Consider the following 16,905-nt stretch of genomic DNA (forward strand, 5'->3'; position numbering starts at 1 on the left):
CCTTAATCTGGCTTCCAATGGGGGTACCATAAGCATAGACATGGGTCAAGGGTGGAGGAGGAAAAACACATTGTTAAGATGGCAGCGCGAGCTCATTGGGCCTGTTTCCCGTGCTGTGTTGTTCTTTGTTCTTGTACATAATGCATTTGCAAAATTACATGATTGACTCCTCTACACGAATGTGCCGATTATTTGCACTTGTGACTGTTTAACACTCGAGCAGTTAAAGGAAAGAAGTATCCCCAGTGTTGCACAGTTGGATTAACTAATAGTTTGGTGAGAGGTTTCACTACGTGATTTGTTGTCATTTTACCACCACAGCTAAGGGTATCGGAAAAATTATATGTGAACTTTAAGGATGTTGTGTCAAATGCATGTGCCTCTCCAAGTACATTTTGCAACATATGGAAAGTCAACTGCTCATACTGCCACGTTGAATTCATTCTTCATATCTGTATGTTACGTGCAAAGGCTTTTCGCTCTTGGCTGACTTGGAGTTCCTGGCTTGTTATATGGGGGACGAATAGAGGAATAGAAATCATGTATTCTCAGAAGTTTGGTGGGCCGAAGGGCCTGTTCCTGTGCTATATTCTTTCTGTATTGGGATATCAAGTTACTTCTAACTCATAACTTGACATTGAGAACAAATTGGGCATTGCCATCTCTTCCATGAGCTATCTTGTGCTCCATTAACTGCATTTGGGTAAGAATATAAAGTTATTTAATTGAAAAGAAGTGTAGGATGCTATCACAGTTTATAGTGGTTCATAGAATCATGTAATATAATCTCTACAGTGCACATGGAGGTTATTTGGCCCATCAAGCCTGCACTGACAATCCCACCCAGGTCCTATCCATGGAACGCCTCATATTTACCTGGCTAATCCCCTTGACACTAAGGGACAAATATAGCACGTCCAGTCAACCTACTCTGCATATCTTTGGACTGTGGGAGGAAATCGGAGCACCCGAAGGAAACCCATGCAGACGTAAGTGGGAGAAAGTGCAAACTCCACGCAGTCAAATCACCAGAGGACAGAACTGAATCTGGGTCCCTTGCACACTGTGCTAACCACAGTGCCACCCTGTAGCCTGTTCATTAAAGCGTAGAGATGGTTGGAGGATGAATCATGGTTGGCCATCTCAGTGCACAGACAGTGACCTGGGATGGGAACAGGTCTCCAGTTTAACGCCTGTATTTTTTTCTTGTGACTGATGTGGGCAGCCTGAAAAATGACGAAAGTGTAACACTCAGAAGGGAATTCTGATTTCCTTCATTAGAATTGATCAGTAACTTCCTGTCAGGTTGTGCAACTTTGAAAATTAGAATATTAAGAATGATCACAAGCTGGTGTAATGAGTATTAATGTATAGATTTCTTCGCAGCTCTGTGTCCTGCACTGAAAGTCCTCTTTTCATTGTTTAGAAAGAGAGTTCCAGGGCTTGTGTCCCAGAGAGCAGAAGGTATCCCTTCCACTATGGAGCTGAAGGAATCTTGAGACGCACAAGAAGCTAAAATTGGAGAAGGAACCCAAGTTCTCGGAGGGTTGTAGGGTTAGAGAAAGTTAGAGGTCGTGTTGGAAGTGAAGAGGGTCAGGATTGTGAAGGATTTGAACAAAAGCATTAGAATTCTAAATGATATGATTTGCCAGATGTACTGTAGGTCAAAGAGCACAGGGGGTGAACAAGTCAGGATAGGAAAACATTGAGATAGTCAAGTTTGGCGGTAATAGATGTGTAGATGAAGGCTTCAGAAGGGTTAGATAAGGCTTGATGGTTAGATAAGAGGTGGCAGTCGGCAGCCTTTCGGGTGGAGAGGATGTAGGGATTGGAAACTTGGTGCTGGCTCAGATAGCATTGTAAAGTCGTGAACTGTTTGGTTTAACCTAAAGACAGTGGCCAGAGACTAGAACCACCATCACCATCCCCAGTCCCTGTTCTTGGTCAGTGTTGGTATATGCATGGTCAAGCAGGGACACCGTGTAGCTGAGGCCAAATAAATTGCCACCTAGTTTGATCTACATACTCCGGCTCGGCACCACAATGGACAGTCCGCTGAGTCTCCGAGAAAGCCTCTGCAATTCCAGCACTGTGATAAAAGTTGTGCAATCCCTGTAATCAGGAGAAGCATTTGGCTTGTGTCTCCAGGTCTGTCAGAAATCAGAAGCCATTTTATGATGATTGACTGGTTTGTGGGATGCACTTCTAACTGGAAAACCAAAAGGCATTTTTGTAGATGAACAATGCAAATTTCTACTTTAAAATAAATCTTTGAACTTCATTTTTTTGTTCTTTCATTTGAGGCTTTTTCTTTCTTTTGCTGCTGCTTCATGAACTAATCAGTGGGCCAACCTTGGCTCAGTTGTGACATCCCCACCTCTCAGTCTGAAAGTCGTGCGTTTAACTCTCAATCCAAGGACTTCATCTGCTTAATCTAGTCCAGAGCTTCTTTGCAGCTTTGAGGGGGCACTGCAGTGTCAGAGGTACCATCCTTTGGTTGGGACGCTGAATTGAAGGCCCACCTTCAATTTGGCATCTGGGTTCCCACGACACTATTTGAAGAAAAGCGCAGGCAATATTGGGGCAGCACAGTGGTTAGCACTGCTGCCTCACAGCGCCAGGGACCTGGCTTTAATCCCTGGTTTGGGTCACTGTCTGTGGGGAGTTTGCACATTTCCCTTGTGTCTGCGTGGGTTTGCTCCGGATGCTCTTGCTTCGTCCCACAGTCCAAAGATGTGCAGGTTAGATGGATTGGCCATGCTAAATTGCCCCTTAGTGTCAGGGAGACTACGTAGGGTAACTGCATGGGGTTATGGGAAAGGGTACTGGGTGGGATTGTGGTTGGTGCGGACTCGATGGGCCGAATGGCCTCCTTCTGCACTGTAGGATTCTATGGTTCCATGAATACTCCTGGTGAACCCAGGAAAACAAGTTATAAACCCATTGCCGTTATTGTGCGCCGTTGTGTTTCCATTTCAACATTCCAACATTTAGTAGGTTGGAAGGTGCATTGGGTTGTTCTGCGGTTCTGCCAGACACTATAAATTCATAAATTAGTGCTTTTTTATCTCTGACGTGTGTGCAGCTGTAAAGTTGAGTTTTAACAGTGAAATGTCTGTGCCACTGGTGGAACATCTTTCTGCAAGGACAGAAGTTACATATTGTATTTCCAGGACTATGTGCTTTCTCTGCAAAATTCTGGTTTCTGACTTTTTGTCAATTGCCGTTTGTGCTGCTGCAAGTTCAAACCTGTTTAAGTTGATGCATTATTTTTCTCACTAGTAAACCCCTATTTATCTCATGATTGTAGATCCTTAATGCATAGGGTGTGTACTCCCAAGCAGTGGAAAGCTTGGTGGGCTAAAGAGCATCTTCCTGAAGTCATTGTTACGAGGCGGGGTGCAGTGTGAGAATCAGTAATTTGTACAGGTAGTTTTGAGTTTGCAGTCCTAGTCGGGGGGTGCCTCACAGGCCAGTAACACACACCGCTCCTCTGTTGCCTGTGATTATAAAGCAAGTGGTTGGAAATTAGTAGGTACTGAACAATGACCCAGGGTTTGAAAGCGACTTAACAGTACGTGGTTCAAGTCAATCTCCTGGTATCGAATCTCATTTTTCTCCCACGGGTCTCGCGTATTGGCGTTGGCCATTGGAATCACAAATGAAGCATAAGAATGTGTGAATTTGCTTTACTGCATCCACTTCAAGCTCTGAAAAATACCCAGTGATAATATGCTGGATTCCAGATATCATCCAGATATTTCTGGCAGAATATTGGAGCAGCCAGTGTGCAGATTGATAAATGTCATTCATGCCTTTGTAACTGGAGCTTTGGCAAAAGCAGGAGAATATGTTTGTGTCTCTTTTCAAGATTTAGTGTCGAGTTTTGATTTTGCTGGGAAGAGTTGGGGGGGAGGTTTTCCTCCAGTGTCCTGGCCTGCATTTATCCCTCCACTGAGATCACCAAAACAGGTTCTGTATAGACCTCGTTATGTTGTTGTTTGCTGTGGCTAAATTGGCCATCGCGTTTCCTACATTACTAAAGTGACTACGCTTCAGAAGTACTTCATTCGCTGTAAAGCACTTCAGGATATTCTGAGGTGTTGACAGGTGCTGTCTAAACGCAGAACCTTGTTTTTTCTTTCTTTAAGGTATTATTACCAAAGAGGGATCCTGGCCAAGGTAGAGGGGCAGCGCTTGGTCTACCAATTCAAAGAGATGCCCAAAAACCTAGTCATTATTGACGAAGACAAAACGGATTCTATTGGGGGATCGTATCCGTCTACAATACGGACAGACGCAGTTGGCAGCTTGTCTGGGATAACGTCTCCGTCTGCGCAAAACATCGCCTCTTCCATTACGCCGAAAATTATGATACCTCCACGCAACTCACGGAACACAGCACAGAGTGTGGTGAAGATTGGCAGGGCTGCGACAGCAAAGGTCTCATCGGCTGGCCAGGGTGGAGTCCTCCCTCAGGTGCCTACAACATCCATGCCAGTGGTAACCACAACGGTTCCAAGGTGAGTGGAAAAATGTTACGATTGTTGTCTGTGCGAGTACTGCAAACTTTTGTAGGTGCCAACCCGGAGACTGGGCTGTTGATGGGGTATCTTTTCACTCTTATTTAAAAAGATCCCCTCCCTTTTAATTAATCCCACCAAACAGAAATATGAGATGAACCTTGTTGAATTGTTGCTGAATTAATCACCAGTCTTCCCTCCCTTAACCCCTGCTTCCTATAATCTCTCTGACTCGTATTTCAGTTCCTCGTGCTATGTCCTGTAGCCACTCTGCCCTTGTAGCCTTTGAGCATTGACAGTACAATGACACAACAGTCCAGTTGGTATTTATCCACTGGTTTAGCTGTCAGCCACCAGATCTGACTGGGACCTCACTATCTGTTGCCAGAATCGCACTCACTGCAGTTCAGTTTATTTTATTTATTATTATCACAAGTAGGCTTACATTAAGACTGCAATGAAGTTACTGTGAAAATCCCCTAGTCATCACACTCTGGCGTCTGTTCGGGTACATTGAGGGTGAATTTAGCATGACCTAACCGGCACATCTTTTGGACTGTGGGTGGAAACTGGAGCACTCGGAGGAAACCCACGCATACATGGGGAGAATGTGGCAGACAGTGACCCAAGCCGGGTCCCTGACACTGGGAAGATCATCTCAGAGAACTAAGCCTGGCTCCTGTATCCAATACCACCAATCTCCTCAAACCTCACTCTGCTGCCCTGACCATCCTGGCCTTTAACACGTTCATTAACCACATGGACATCATTGTCATGGATTTTGGAACGATTTGTTTTGACTCCCTTTGCCACCGGCTCACACACAACCAACCACCCTCACCCTGAACTTGGAGCTCTCTCTGGTTTCTCTCTTGTCTCCATTGCCCTCTCATCAAGCTCACCTTGCAACTCCGTCAACCTGCTTTCCACCAAACCTCCCTGCTAACTGAGATTAGATATGCTTCCTCCTCATCAGCTACTCTTTCTGAAAGTATGGTTATCACATCCCCTCAAAAAGCTGCCCATGATTCTCAAACTACTGGCCACCCTGCCCTCTCCAATTCCCAAGAGGCCTTTCCCCTCTCATTGAAAGTTGACAACACAGGAGGCCATTCAGCCCGTAGTGTCCATGCTGTCTAGCTATCCAGCCTTTACAATATTTAGCCCATTACATTGTAGGTTAGGGTGGCATGGTGGCACAGTGGTTAGCACTGCTGCCTCACGGTGCCAGGGACCCAGGTTTGATTCTTGGCTTGGGTCACTGTCTGTGCAGAGTCTGTACTTTCTCCCCTTGTCTGCGTGGGTTTCCTCTAAGTGCTCCAGTTTCCTCCCACAGTCTGAAAGACGTGCAGGTTAGGTGCATTGGCTGTGCTAAATTGCCCTTCAATGTCCTGGGATGCATAGGTTAGAGGGATTAACAGGGTAAATATGTGGGGTTATGGGATAGGACCTAGGTGGGACTGTTGTCAGTACAGACTTGATGGGCCAAATGGCCTCTCTCTGCACTGTAGGTATTCTAAAAATCAAAAACTGAGTCAAGATTGGTTCCTGGTCTCCAACTTCGGCAACTGGCTGCTGGAGTTTAATGAAGTTCCTTGGGGCTGCTACTTCACTCAGTGGTTAGAATCAATCCCATCAGTTTACTGGAACATTTCTTAACTCTGCTTAGCCATAGGCCAGAACAGTTGGTGCTTGTGGATTTATATTACCTAAGTAGTATTATTTTCTTGCCCCTTTCATACATGGTGTTGCTACAGGTTAAAGTTCCTCAAAATCCTGCCATCCTTGTTGAGGTTAGGACCGATTTTCTGATTACTGGCATTCCATTTAATATCCGTGGAGCTATTGTACAGTTCTGCTCCAACTAGACTGCAGGACCGAAAGGAAACTAAAATCTTTTCATTTAGTGGCAGAAACATAATGCAGCCACCTCCTGCCCCTTGCCAAAGTTGCACTTTTGGACAAAATAGTTTTGCTTTTTTAGTAGCAGACATCTTTGCAAGAGATATTTGCCTGTGTCAAAGTTATCTCTGATACTGCCATCTAGTGTTATTATCCTCTCTCATCCCCCAGAGGTGCAGGCAAAATATTTGAGACTGAGGAACATCATAGCTCAAGAACTAGTGAATTACAGAAGAGAATTGAACAGTGATTATTTTCTTTGGAATTGAGCAGTTAACCGTGATGTATGGTGCTCATAGAATCCCTACAGTGCAGAAGGAAGCCATTTGGCCCATCGAGCCTGCACCGACCACGAGTTCATCCAGGTCCTATCCCTGTAACCCCACATATTGACCCTGCTAATCCCCTGACACTAAGGGGCAATTTTAGCATGGGCAGTCAACCTAATCTGCACATCTTTGGATTGTGGGCGGAAACCAGAGCACCCGGAGGAAACCCACGCAGGCACGGGGAGAATGTACAAACTCCACGCAGACAATGACCTGAGGCCAGAATTGAGCCTGGGCCCCTGGCGCTGTGAGGCAGCAGTGCTAACCACTGTGCTGCCCTGTTGCCTGATATTTGACCTGCGATTTAGAAGGGGGTTTCAAAAGTTTATTAAATGATGAAGTTACTGTGAAAGTCCCTGAGTCGCCACACTCTGGTGCCTGTTTGGATACACTGAGGGGCAATTTAGCATGGCCAGTTCACCTAACCAGCGCATCTTTCAGACTGTGGGAGGAAACCAGAGCACCCAGCGGAAACCCACGCAGACACGGGGAGAACGTGCAGATTCAGCACTGACAGTGACCCAAGCTGGGAATTGAACCCAGGTCCCTGAAGCCGAGAGGCAGCAGTGTTAACCACTGCGCTACCGTACCAATTGTACATGGCTCTCTCATCCAAATGAGCAGTATATGATTGCAGTCCCCATTCTCAGATGCTGCGAATAGGGCATCATTCGGGGGAGAGATTAAGACTGAGCCACAGGCCGGAGGTGTTAGAGATCGAGGGGAAGGGAAGGGAGGCAGAAGTGTGATGAGAATAATGATGTGAATGTGACTGCAGCAGGTTGATTAAAATGGAAAGCACGCACAAGGTTTGTAATGTATTTTCTGGACCAAATTTTTGACATGTGGAGCTATATATTTTGCACATTTAAATTCTCAACTATTGTTCTGAAAAGGCAGTGTCATTTGGTTTAAATCAAGGTCATTTTCAAGAGGTAATTGGCAGTGAGTTTAAATATGTCAGGTGACATGTTTTGTTAGTAAATGTCCCAGTATAAATGCAGTTCCAATAGCTTGGGAGGGCACAGGGGTTAAAGTATTAAAAGTAAGGTTTGGTAATGAGCATGGAGAAATATTTCACTTTTTTTATTAATCCATGGGATTTGGGCATTGCTGGCTGGCCAACATTTGTTACCCGAGAGCAATTGCGAGTCAATCACATTGCTGTAGTTCTGGAGTCACGTGTAGGTCAGACCAGGTAAGAATGGCACATTTCCTTCCCTGAAGGACATTAGTGAACCAGATGGTTTTTTTGACAATTGCCAATGATTTCATGGTCATCAGTAGATTCTTAACTCCAGATTTTTTTTTTATTCAATTCAAATTCAACCATCTGCTGTGGTGGGATTCGAACTCAGGTCTCCCAGAACATTAGCTGAATTTCCGATTAATAGCCTAGCAATAATACCACTAGGCCATTACCTCCCCACTTGTTTCTGGTTCTGAGTTTTCTCGGATGGGATGCATTTGACCTGTGCCATTTTTCATTGCTATGAAAAAGCTGTAATTTCAGCGCTGATCCCCTTACTCGCGGATGTTCTAACTGGGTGGGTAAGACAGGAAGGGCCGTGGTCAATGGTAATTGCAGGTGACATTGAGCTACGTGGGAAGGGCTGATGAGAACAAGTGGAGAACTGGAGAAAAAGACTGCAATTCAGGAGTATAAAGATCAGTCGACCAAAGACCCAAAATACAGACTTGAATGTGGACCCAACATATGAGCTTTGGGGTGTAAAAAGTTCCTGGTGAAGGCCTGGAGGAAGTGACTTCAAACAGCTGGGGGTCTGTGGAAGAATGGGGATGGAGATTAAGCAATGGATTAGCTCTGGTTGGAGTAGTTGGAAGAGGTGCTGCGGTGATAGAAAAGTACTGCTGAAACTCCAAGAAAAAGCCTGAAGGGATAGTTGTGAGACTGGCTTTGTTTAAGAGCAGAAACTAAGTCAACAACTGAGATGTAGTTGCTCCGCTGGATGAGGCAAAGAGAAAGGACAAAATCTGGAAAAAGCACATTGGGGTTGGGGGAGTTGTGATATATTTAAAGTGGTTTCATCTCTGTTGGTATAACTTGACTTGTAGCAGAGGGATTTGTGGGGTTTTCCATCTGGGACCTGGAATAAGCAATATCTCAATAAACCTGCATCGTGTTTAACTTTAACCCACAAGTGTGGCACCTCTTTACTTTTCTGTTTGCTAAAATGCCTGGTCTGTACTTAACAGCAGCAGTGAAGATCTTGGGAATATTGAAGAAAGTAGCTGAGAAGAGATTGAAATGGTAGGGTCATCTGTTGTGGAGTAAGCCAGGACGTGTTTTTCACTCAGAGGGTGGTTGGAATCCGGAATGCACTGCTTGGGAACGTCGTGGAGGCCGGAAAACTTAAAATCTTTAAAAAATATATATAATATTTGAGGATAGGGGACGAGTGCAGCAAAGTGGGATTAGTAGTAGACATTGTCAGTGCAGACTCAATAGGCCAAAGGGCTATTTCTGCACTGCATGATTCTGTGTGCTGAGGCGAGTGATAGAGATGGACTGTCAGGAAGAAGGAGAAAGGGAGGGCCTAAGACCAAATGGAAGGATGCAGTGGTGGAATACTTTAATGCAGTGGACTGGGTGATGGTCAGGAAGAGATGGAGAAGGATGTCAAGCCAGCTTTGTGGTGACTCGAAGTTGAAAGAAGATACTAGAGTGTCACAAGGAGGATTTGAAAGCTATTAGGTTGGATCTTACTAGTGTGAGCATGGTTATCACGCAATATTGTAATACCCCGCCACTGCGGATAGTAGAATTTGAATCCAATAAAAATCTCTGGAATTAAAAATCTACTGATCACTCTGAAACCATTGTCGATTGTTGGAAAAAGACCCATCTGGTTCACTAATGTCCGTTAGGGATGGAAATCTGCTGTCCTTACCTAGTCTGGCCTTCATGCGACTCCAGAGCCACAGCAATGTGGTTGACGCTCAACTCCAAGGGCATCTAGGGATGGACAATAAATGCTGGCCAGCCAACGACACCCGTGTCCCATGAATTAATTCTTCTAAAAAAATTTCAGGACTTCAGTAATTCATTTCCCCTTGTCCTTTTTTTTGTAGTGGCTATTTTGTGTGAGGGGTAAAGGAATAACCTGGTGATTAAAAATGTGAGCACATGTTGTGTTTGTGCTTTACTGCTTTGTGGGATGGTGGACCTGCTTTCATTGGGAATCTGCAGTGAGCATTGTAAATCAAGCTCTGCACAGAGAACTGAGCGAGCCTGATTTTCCAGCTGTACTGGATAAATTGTCCTAGCAGTACCTGGGCATAGTCCTGGAAAGTCATGTTGGATAAGGAAATGGCGGGTGGGGGGGAGAGAGAGAGAGAGAGGGGAGAAGCGAGTCATAGAATCATAGAGGTTTACAGCATGGAAACAGGCCCTTCGACTCAACTTGTCCATGCCGCCCAGTTTTTACCCCTAAGCTAGTCCTAATTGCCTGTGTTTGGTCCATCTTACCCATGTAACTGTCTAAATGCTTTTTAAAAAACAAAATTGTACCTGCCTCTTATACTACCTCTGGCAGCTTGTCCCAGACACTCACCACCTGTGTGAAAAAAATGCTCCTCTGGACCCTTTTGATTCTCTCCCCTCTCACCTTAAACCCATGCCCTCTAGTTTTAGACTCCCCTATCTTTGGGAAAATATGTTGACTATTTAGCTGATCTATGTGCCTCATTATTTTATAGACCTCTATAAGATCACCCCTTAGTTCCTTCGCTCCAGAGAAAAAGGTCCCAGCCTATCCAGCCTCTCCTTGTAACTCAATCCATCAAGTTCAAGGGAATAAGTCCCAATCTATCCAGCATCTCCTTATAACTCAAACCATCAAGTCCTGGTAGCATCCTAGTAAATCTTTTCTACACTCTTTCTAGTTTAATGATACCTTCAAGATAACGGTGACCAGAACTGTACACGGTATTCCAAGTGTGGCCTTACTAATGTCTTGTACAGCTTCAACAAGACATCCCAACTCCTGTATTCAGTGTTCTGACCAATGAAACTAAGCATGCTGAATATCTTCTTCACCACTCTGTCCATCTGTGACTGACTCCACTTTTCAGGAGCTATGAACCCATACCCATACTGATCTCTTTTTAACTCTCCCCACCGCCCTACCGTTAACTGAGTAAGTCCTGCCCTGGTTCGATGTGTCAAAATGCATTACCTCGCATTTATCTAAATTAAACGTCATCTGCCATTCATCAGCCCAATTGATCAAGATCCCATTGCAATCCTAGATAACCTTCGTCACTGTCCACTATGCCATCAATCTTGGTGTCACCTGCAAACTTACTAACCATGCGTCCTAAATTCGCATCCACGTCATTAATATAAATGACAAAGTTCAAGCCACCATATGCAGTGGCACAGTCGTTAACATTGCTGCCATTCGGCACCAGGGACCGTGGGTTCATAGCATCACAGAAACCCTACAGTACAGAAAGAGGCCATTTGGCCCATTGAGTCCGCACTGATCACAGGCCCTACCCCCATATCCCTACATATTTTACCCACTGATCCCTCTAACCTATGCATCTCAGGACACTAAGGGGCAATTTTAACATGGCCAGTCAACCTAAGCCACGCATCTTTGGACTGTGGGAGGAAATCGGAGCACCTGGAGGAAACCCACGCAGACACAAGGAGAACGTACAAACTCCACACAAACAGTGACCCAAGCCGGGAATTGAACTCGGGTCCCTGGAGCTGTGAGGCAGCAGCGCTAACCACTGTGCTACCGTGCCGCCCAATTCCATTCAATTCTGGCCTTGGTCAACTGTCTGGGTGGAATTTGCACATTCTCCCTCCATGTCTTTGATGTGTGGAAGGAAACCAGAGCACCCGGAGGAAACCCACGCAAAGATGTGCAGGTCGGATGGATTGGCCATGCTAAATTGCCCCTTGATGTGCAGGTTAGGGGAATTAGCAGGATGGATGCATGGGGTTACAGGGATAGGATAGGGGTGGGCCTGGATAAGTTGGAGAGTCAGTGCAGGCATAGTGGGCTGAATGGCCTCCTTGGGCACTGTCGGAATTTTACGGTTTTGCAGCATTGTTGATGCATTTATGAACTTGGAGAAAGGAAACTGTCATTTACAGCCCACAGTTGACATTGATATTGTAGCCATGGCGTGTAAGTATCAACACTGTCTTTAAAAAAAGAATCAGACGCTGTTGGAAGAGCAATGCAAAGTGTTAGCGAAGTCTAAAAATAGTCGGATGTTTTTAATTTGTTCTTTCCATTTCTCCAGCAGCAGCAGAACAGTTCATGTCGCAATGCAAGTGCCTGTTGTAATGTCCTCTTCAGGCCAGCAGTTTTCTACGGTGGCTGTCCAGTCAGTGAACCCAGTTTCAACAGTAATAACCAGCGCAAACACAACCATCTCTACTCCAAAGGTTCTTATCCAAACTATCCCGGCAATGGTGCCTGCCGCCACGGTAGAGAATGGGGACAAAATCACGATGCAGCCGGGGAAAATCATCACCATCCCCGCAACCCAGATCACCCAGTGTCACTTACAGACAAAGACAGGCTTGGCTACAGCCGGTAGTATTAACATCGTCGGAGCGCAGGCAGCTATTCGAGCTCTCTCTCCCATGTCCATAGCGGGAGGGACGCCGGTAATGAGACTGGCGATGCCTGCCCAGCAAGCGACCAGCCAGAGCCCAGCTCGGGTCATTACTGCCGTCATCAAAGGGGCAGAGGTCAAGCAGGATGGCGTGACTACAAAGGTGGCAGCCGATCTCCATCATCTACCTGTGATTAAGGAGGAGCGTTCGGTGGAGGGTAGCAAGACGGTGACTCGCTGGGTGGTTGTCAGCGCACCCTCAGCCATCGCCCTCCCTTTGACAGTGAAAACGGACGCAGAAGCCACAGTGACTGGTGAAAAATAATAGTGCAGCTTGTTTGAGAGACAAAAGGTTGTCAAATGAGACTTTTGATAAGGAATGTTTCCAGCAGGTATCAAAACTATTTTTCCACCCCATGCTTCACAGTGGGATTTGAGCCACATCATCAAATGCTGACAAAGATGCTCTTTGAATAGGAACAAATGAGATATCAATGAATTCATATGCAATTAAACGCATATTGACCCAACAAAAAGGGACCACGTGTTTCAATTCACTACATCTTAAAGTCTACACTAAGAATTTTGAAAACACTAATATTTCAATGACTGGGTTTGGAATGTTCCTCTGAAAGTTGCATAAGTTTTAAGGCACCAGTGCTGTCAAGAATTTGCGACCTGCTCCCGACTTCATTGTAGGTCTAAGCTACTCATGGTAGCTAAGGTCTTGAGCTAAAACGTGACCTGGTCTTTTGCTATATTACAAATGAGATCGTTCAGGGAAGAAAAAAAATTACAGCCCCTGTAATGTTTTTGACAGAAGACCATAGATCCTTCTGCCCAATCCTTCTAATTTCCCATCCGTCTCCAGGTGCTGTACCCTAAGAGGGTGTTGGTGACCATGGACTCCCATTGGATTGGTCCATGGATGACTTGCCATTGCCTTCTGCAGTGAAGTTGATCAGGAAACTCTTCCGCTCTTTACCACCTGTCATTAGATGTATGGGAAGGATTTCCAGGTTGACAATGTCCGTGTTATGCATACACCTTCCTTCCATGGATCTCATCCATGTAAAATTGAATAACCCTACATCTCGCGTACTAACTTGAATTCATCCTTTTTTTAAAAAAAAACCTGTTGTGTCCATCATTCTTCAAAACCAAATTAAAGTTTTCCCATTTTCCTTGTCTTTCCATTGATGTTTTATATTGTACCCCTACATTTTTAAATCCTTCCAATGTAAGTTTTCCACATCCGTCAATGTCCTCACCAGCTTCTCATCTTTTCTTAATACACCTTAAAATTAGGAATCCGCCTCCCAGCTCTTTACCCCGAAATGATGATAAAGATTTTTTTTTCAAATCAAACCAAAAAGCTGAAGTGCAGTTTTTATTTGTAGAATGACTCATGTAGCTGTTGCAGAATCACCACTTGTTTGGCACGTCTGATCGTCCATCAGCGTGTGACTAGCCAGGAAACTTACAATCCTGAAGTTTGTTGGACTGGTTTATTTGCAAGAAAATTGCTGATGATGCTGGCTCTCTTAAAACTAGATGCTGTCTGTTGCATTTGAAATGCGTTCCAACCTTTGCTTAAATAACACTGTGTGCACGCAGTACTTTTATTTCTACTGGTGCTAAGTGAATTCTCTTTAAACAGAAAAAGAATGGAATGCGGATTAAGATGAAATAGAAGTTGCGGCTTTTATTTGGAGCGAAGGGTATGAAGGTTTATTTTCAGGATTTGTATAATTACAGTTAGTGAGCAATGTTAAATGACAACTTGAGTTTTTTTCCATTTTTTAAAAAAAAGGAAATAAGCTATGTAAGAACTAGCTTTTTTGTTTAAAGCTCTTTTTAATCTTACACATAAAACCACAGTATTGTTATGGAGTAACCTGTTATTTTATGGTAGTTAGAGCCAGCCAGATACATGGTTTGTGGTCAAGTGACAGACCTTTGGCTATAACCTTTTTTTATATAATGCCTGTGTCACTTTGCCTTGATGTATGTATAAACATTCGCTTTTTAAAAAAAAAATTGCCACTTCAAGGTCATGTTCAGTCTAGCTTTGTGCAATGAGCTGGGTCTTTTTATCAGGTCATTCTCAACCTGCTGACTTCAGTTAAAGAGGAAGTCTCACCATTAGGACCCAATGTTTTTGAGAAGGAAACTTGTTACAAGAAATTATAATTAACATCCTTTTTGTTCCATCCATCCATTTTTTAAAAAAATTCAATTTCTGTTTACAGTGATGGTGAACTCTGTTGCATTTGACAGGGGATATTACGGTATTGGCTAGTTCAATTATTTAGCCTGGCCACGAAGACATGGCGGGTACCACACATGGTTAATTGCCAGAGCGGAGTTAGGTTAATGTTTCGCCATTGCACTTCAGTACGAACCTGGTAACAGCCCCCTTGTACCCTGGTATCATTGGATTTCATCAGTAAGCACTGTTCAATAGTATTTAAACGGGAAAGAAATGGACCAAAACAAGATGTTAAACCCTTCAGAATTCCCTGCTTTTTAAAACTGGATTCTGGTATTGGAACTCCCTCTTTAATGATTGATTAGGGAGATTACCAGTGTTCTGACTGAAAATGTTTGTACAGTTTCAACATTTGAAGTATATTCTATTTTGTTGTACTCTTGTTTCAAAGTGTATTCGAGTAGATTTTACCAAAATATAACGGTGAATCCTGTTTTGATTGTGTTTTGGTAAAGAAATACAAAGTATATCTAGTGTCTACGTTTCTTCTTTAAAGTCAACTTGCGACAGATGGAAAGAAAATGTTTTGTAACTTAAATGTCCCAAAACCAGCAAACTACAAAGGCACCCCACCCATTTTTTGTTTTTATTCCAATTCAATCCAATCAAGTCCAATTCAGAGTCTCAACAAGTTGAGACATTCCTGATCTAAGCTGACAACACCAGGTTTTAGTCCAACCGATTTATTTGATAATACTCACAAGCTTTCGAGGTTTCCCTCTTCGTCAGGTGAATGGAGGGTTCTGGCCTCAGACAGAGCATATAAAGCACAGACAGTTTAGAGATTACTGATTAGAATGCGAATCCTTACACCTAACCTGCTGTTCAAGACCTGAAGTGGCTGACAATGTGAGTGGAAGGAGCACTGATCACAGGTTACAGAGATGTGTATTGTCTCCAGACAGTACAGTAAGTGAGGTTTTGCAAACCCAGGCAAGTCACGGGGGTTACAGATAGTGCGACATGAACCCAAGATCCCTGTCACTTGCCTGGGTTTGCAAAACCTCACTTACTGTACTGTATGGAGACAATACACATCTCTGTAGCCTGTGATCAGTGCTCCTTCCACTCACATTGTCAGCCACTTCAGGTCTTGAACAGCAGGTTAGGTGTAAGGATTCGCATTCTAATCAGTAATCTCTAAACTGTCTGTGCTTTATATGCTCTGTCTGAGGCCAGAACACTCCATTCACCTGACGTAGAGGGAAACCTCGAAAGCTTGTGAGTATTATCAAATAAATCGGTTGGACTAAAACCTGGTGTTGTCAGACTTTTTACTGTGTTTACGCCAGTCCAACGCCGGCATACCCACATCATCTAAGCTGACAAGACAGGGCTCTCACCTCCTGTCTTAAAAATGGAAAACTTAAAACTTTGATTTGAACAGTTTTTTTTTCAAGCGAATGCAACAGGAATTAACTGGGAGGAGTTTTGATTACTTTTTAGAGATGGTTAAACTCCATAGTGTATCATGCTGGACAATTAATAGTTAGATTACACTTGCATCACTACACGTGGTCTTGAAGTTTGCAGGTATTGATTGTCCTGAAGGAGTCCCTAACAAAACAGCTTAAAATGGTTGCTTCTGTGAACGTTTTGCTGAAGTTACAAATCGGAAGATTTTTATTTACGAGAAAGGCACGACACTGTTAGCAAATTCAAACATTTCTTTTATTCATCATAAGTCAGTGTGTGTATATCAAAGTAGCACAGCCATTCAGTGCTCTAGAACTTTCTCTTGCCTTGCCGTATGTATTTTACTCGTTATTTGGTAATTGCACTACCGAATTTGAACTCACAGGATGCTCCACCCAACTCTATTGCATTACTTTTGAAGCCGTTCAGACTAAGAGCAGCCATTTTGCTATCTGCTTCAAATGGCCATCATCGTAAACTTGCAAGAATTTGAGCAGAAGGAATAACAATGGTGCTGTTTGGAGGAGGATTGTTGATGTTAGGGGATTGGATTTTCTTCTTACTGTGATTAGTGTTGGGCTGGGGCTTGTATCCACCACCCTGATCCCAGCAATATTTCTGGATTGGAAGTGGGGGGAGGTCTATTCATAATGAAAAATTTGAGAGAGATGGCAGAGCAACTTTGGGGCCAGAACTACTTTTGTATAAGAGATATGGGGGGGTCACGAGGCAAGAGCTCTGAAGATTGAGGCTCTCATAGGTGAGCAAAACAGAGGGAAGAGGGCCTGCCACCATTTGCAGGTGGTTTGGAAAGGGAAATGTCTAGGCAGTATTGTTTGGAGTGTTTCCCATATCACTG

The 16,905-nt window shown here is 44.0% G+C and overlaps 1 protein-coding gene across 7 annotated transcripts in view; it reads left to right on the forward strand.

The window, feature by feature from the left end:
• LOC145346724 (ETS-related transcription factor Elf-2-like) overlaps positions 1 to 15,085 on the forward strand; it is a 129,962-nt gene extending 114,877 nt beyond the window's left edge. For 6 of the 7 annotated variants that reach the window (XM_080194371.1, XM_080194418.1, XM_080194399.1 and 3 more), the window contains 2 exons: positions 4,152 to 4,523; positions 12,041 to 15,085. In XM_080194371.1, the coding sequence (XP_080050497.1) occupies positions 4,152 to 4,523; positions 12,041 to 12,683 (1,015 nt within the window). In that variant the 3' untranslated portion in view covers positions 12,684 to 15,085. The remainder of the gene's footprint in view (positions 1 to 4,151; positions 4,524 to 12,040) is intronic. The other variant, XM_080194381.1, reaches the window with a different exon arrangement.
• Positions 15,086 to 16,905: the final 1,820 nt, after the last annotated feature.

The sequence above is a fragment of the Carcharhinus amblyrhynchos genome, chromosome 1, assembly GCF_965287045.1.
Source record: "Carcharhinus amblyrhynchos chromosome 1, sCarAmb.v2.hapA, whole genome shotgun sequence".
Taxonomy (NCBI): domain Eukaryota; kingdom Metazoa; phylum Chordata; class Chondrichthyes; order Carcharhiniformes; family Carcharhinidae; genus Carcharhinus; species Carcharhinus amblyrhynchos.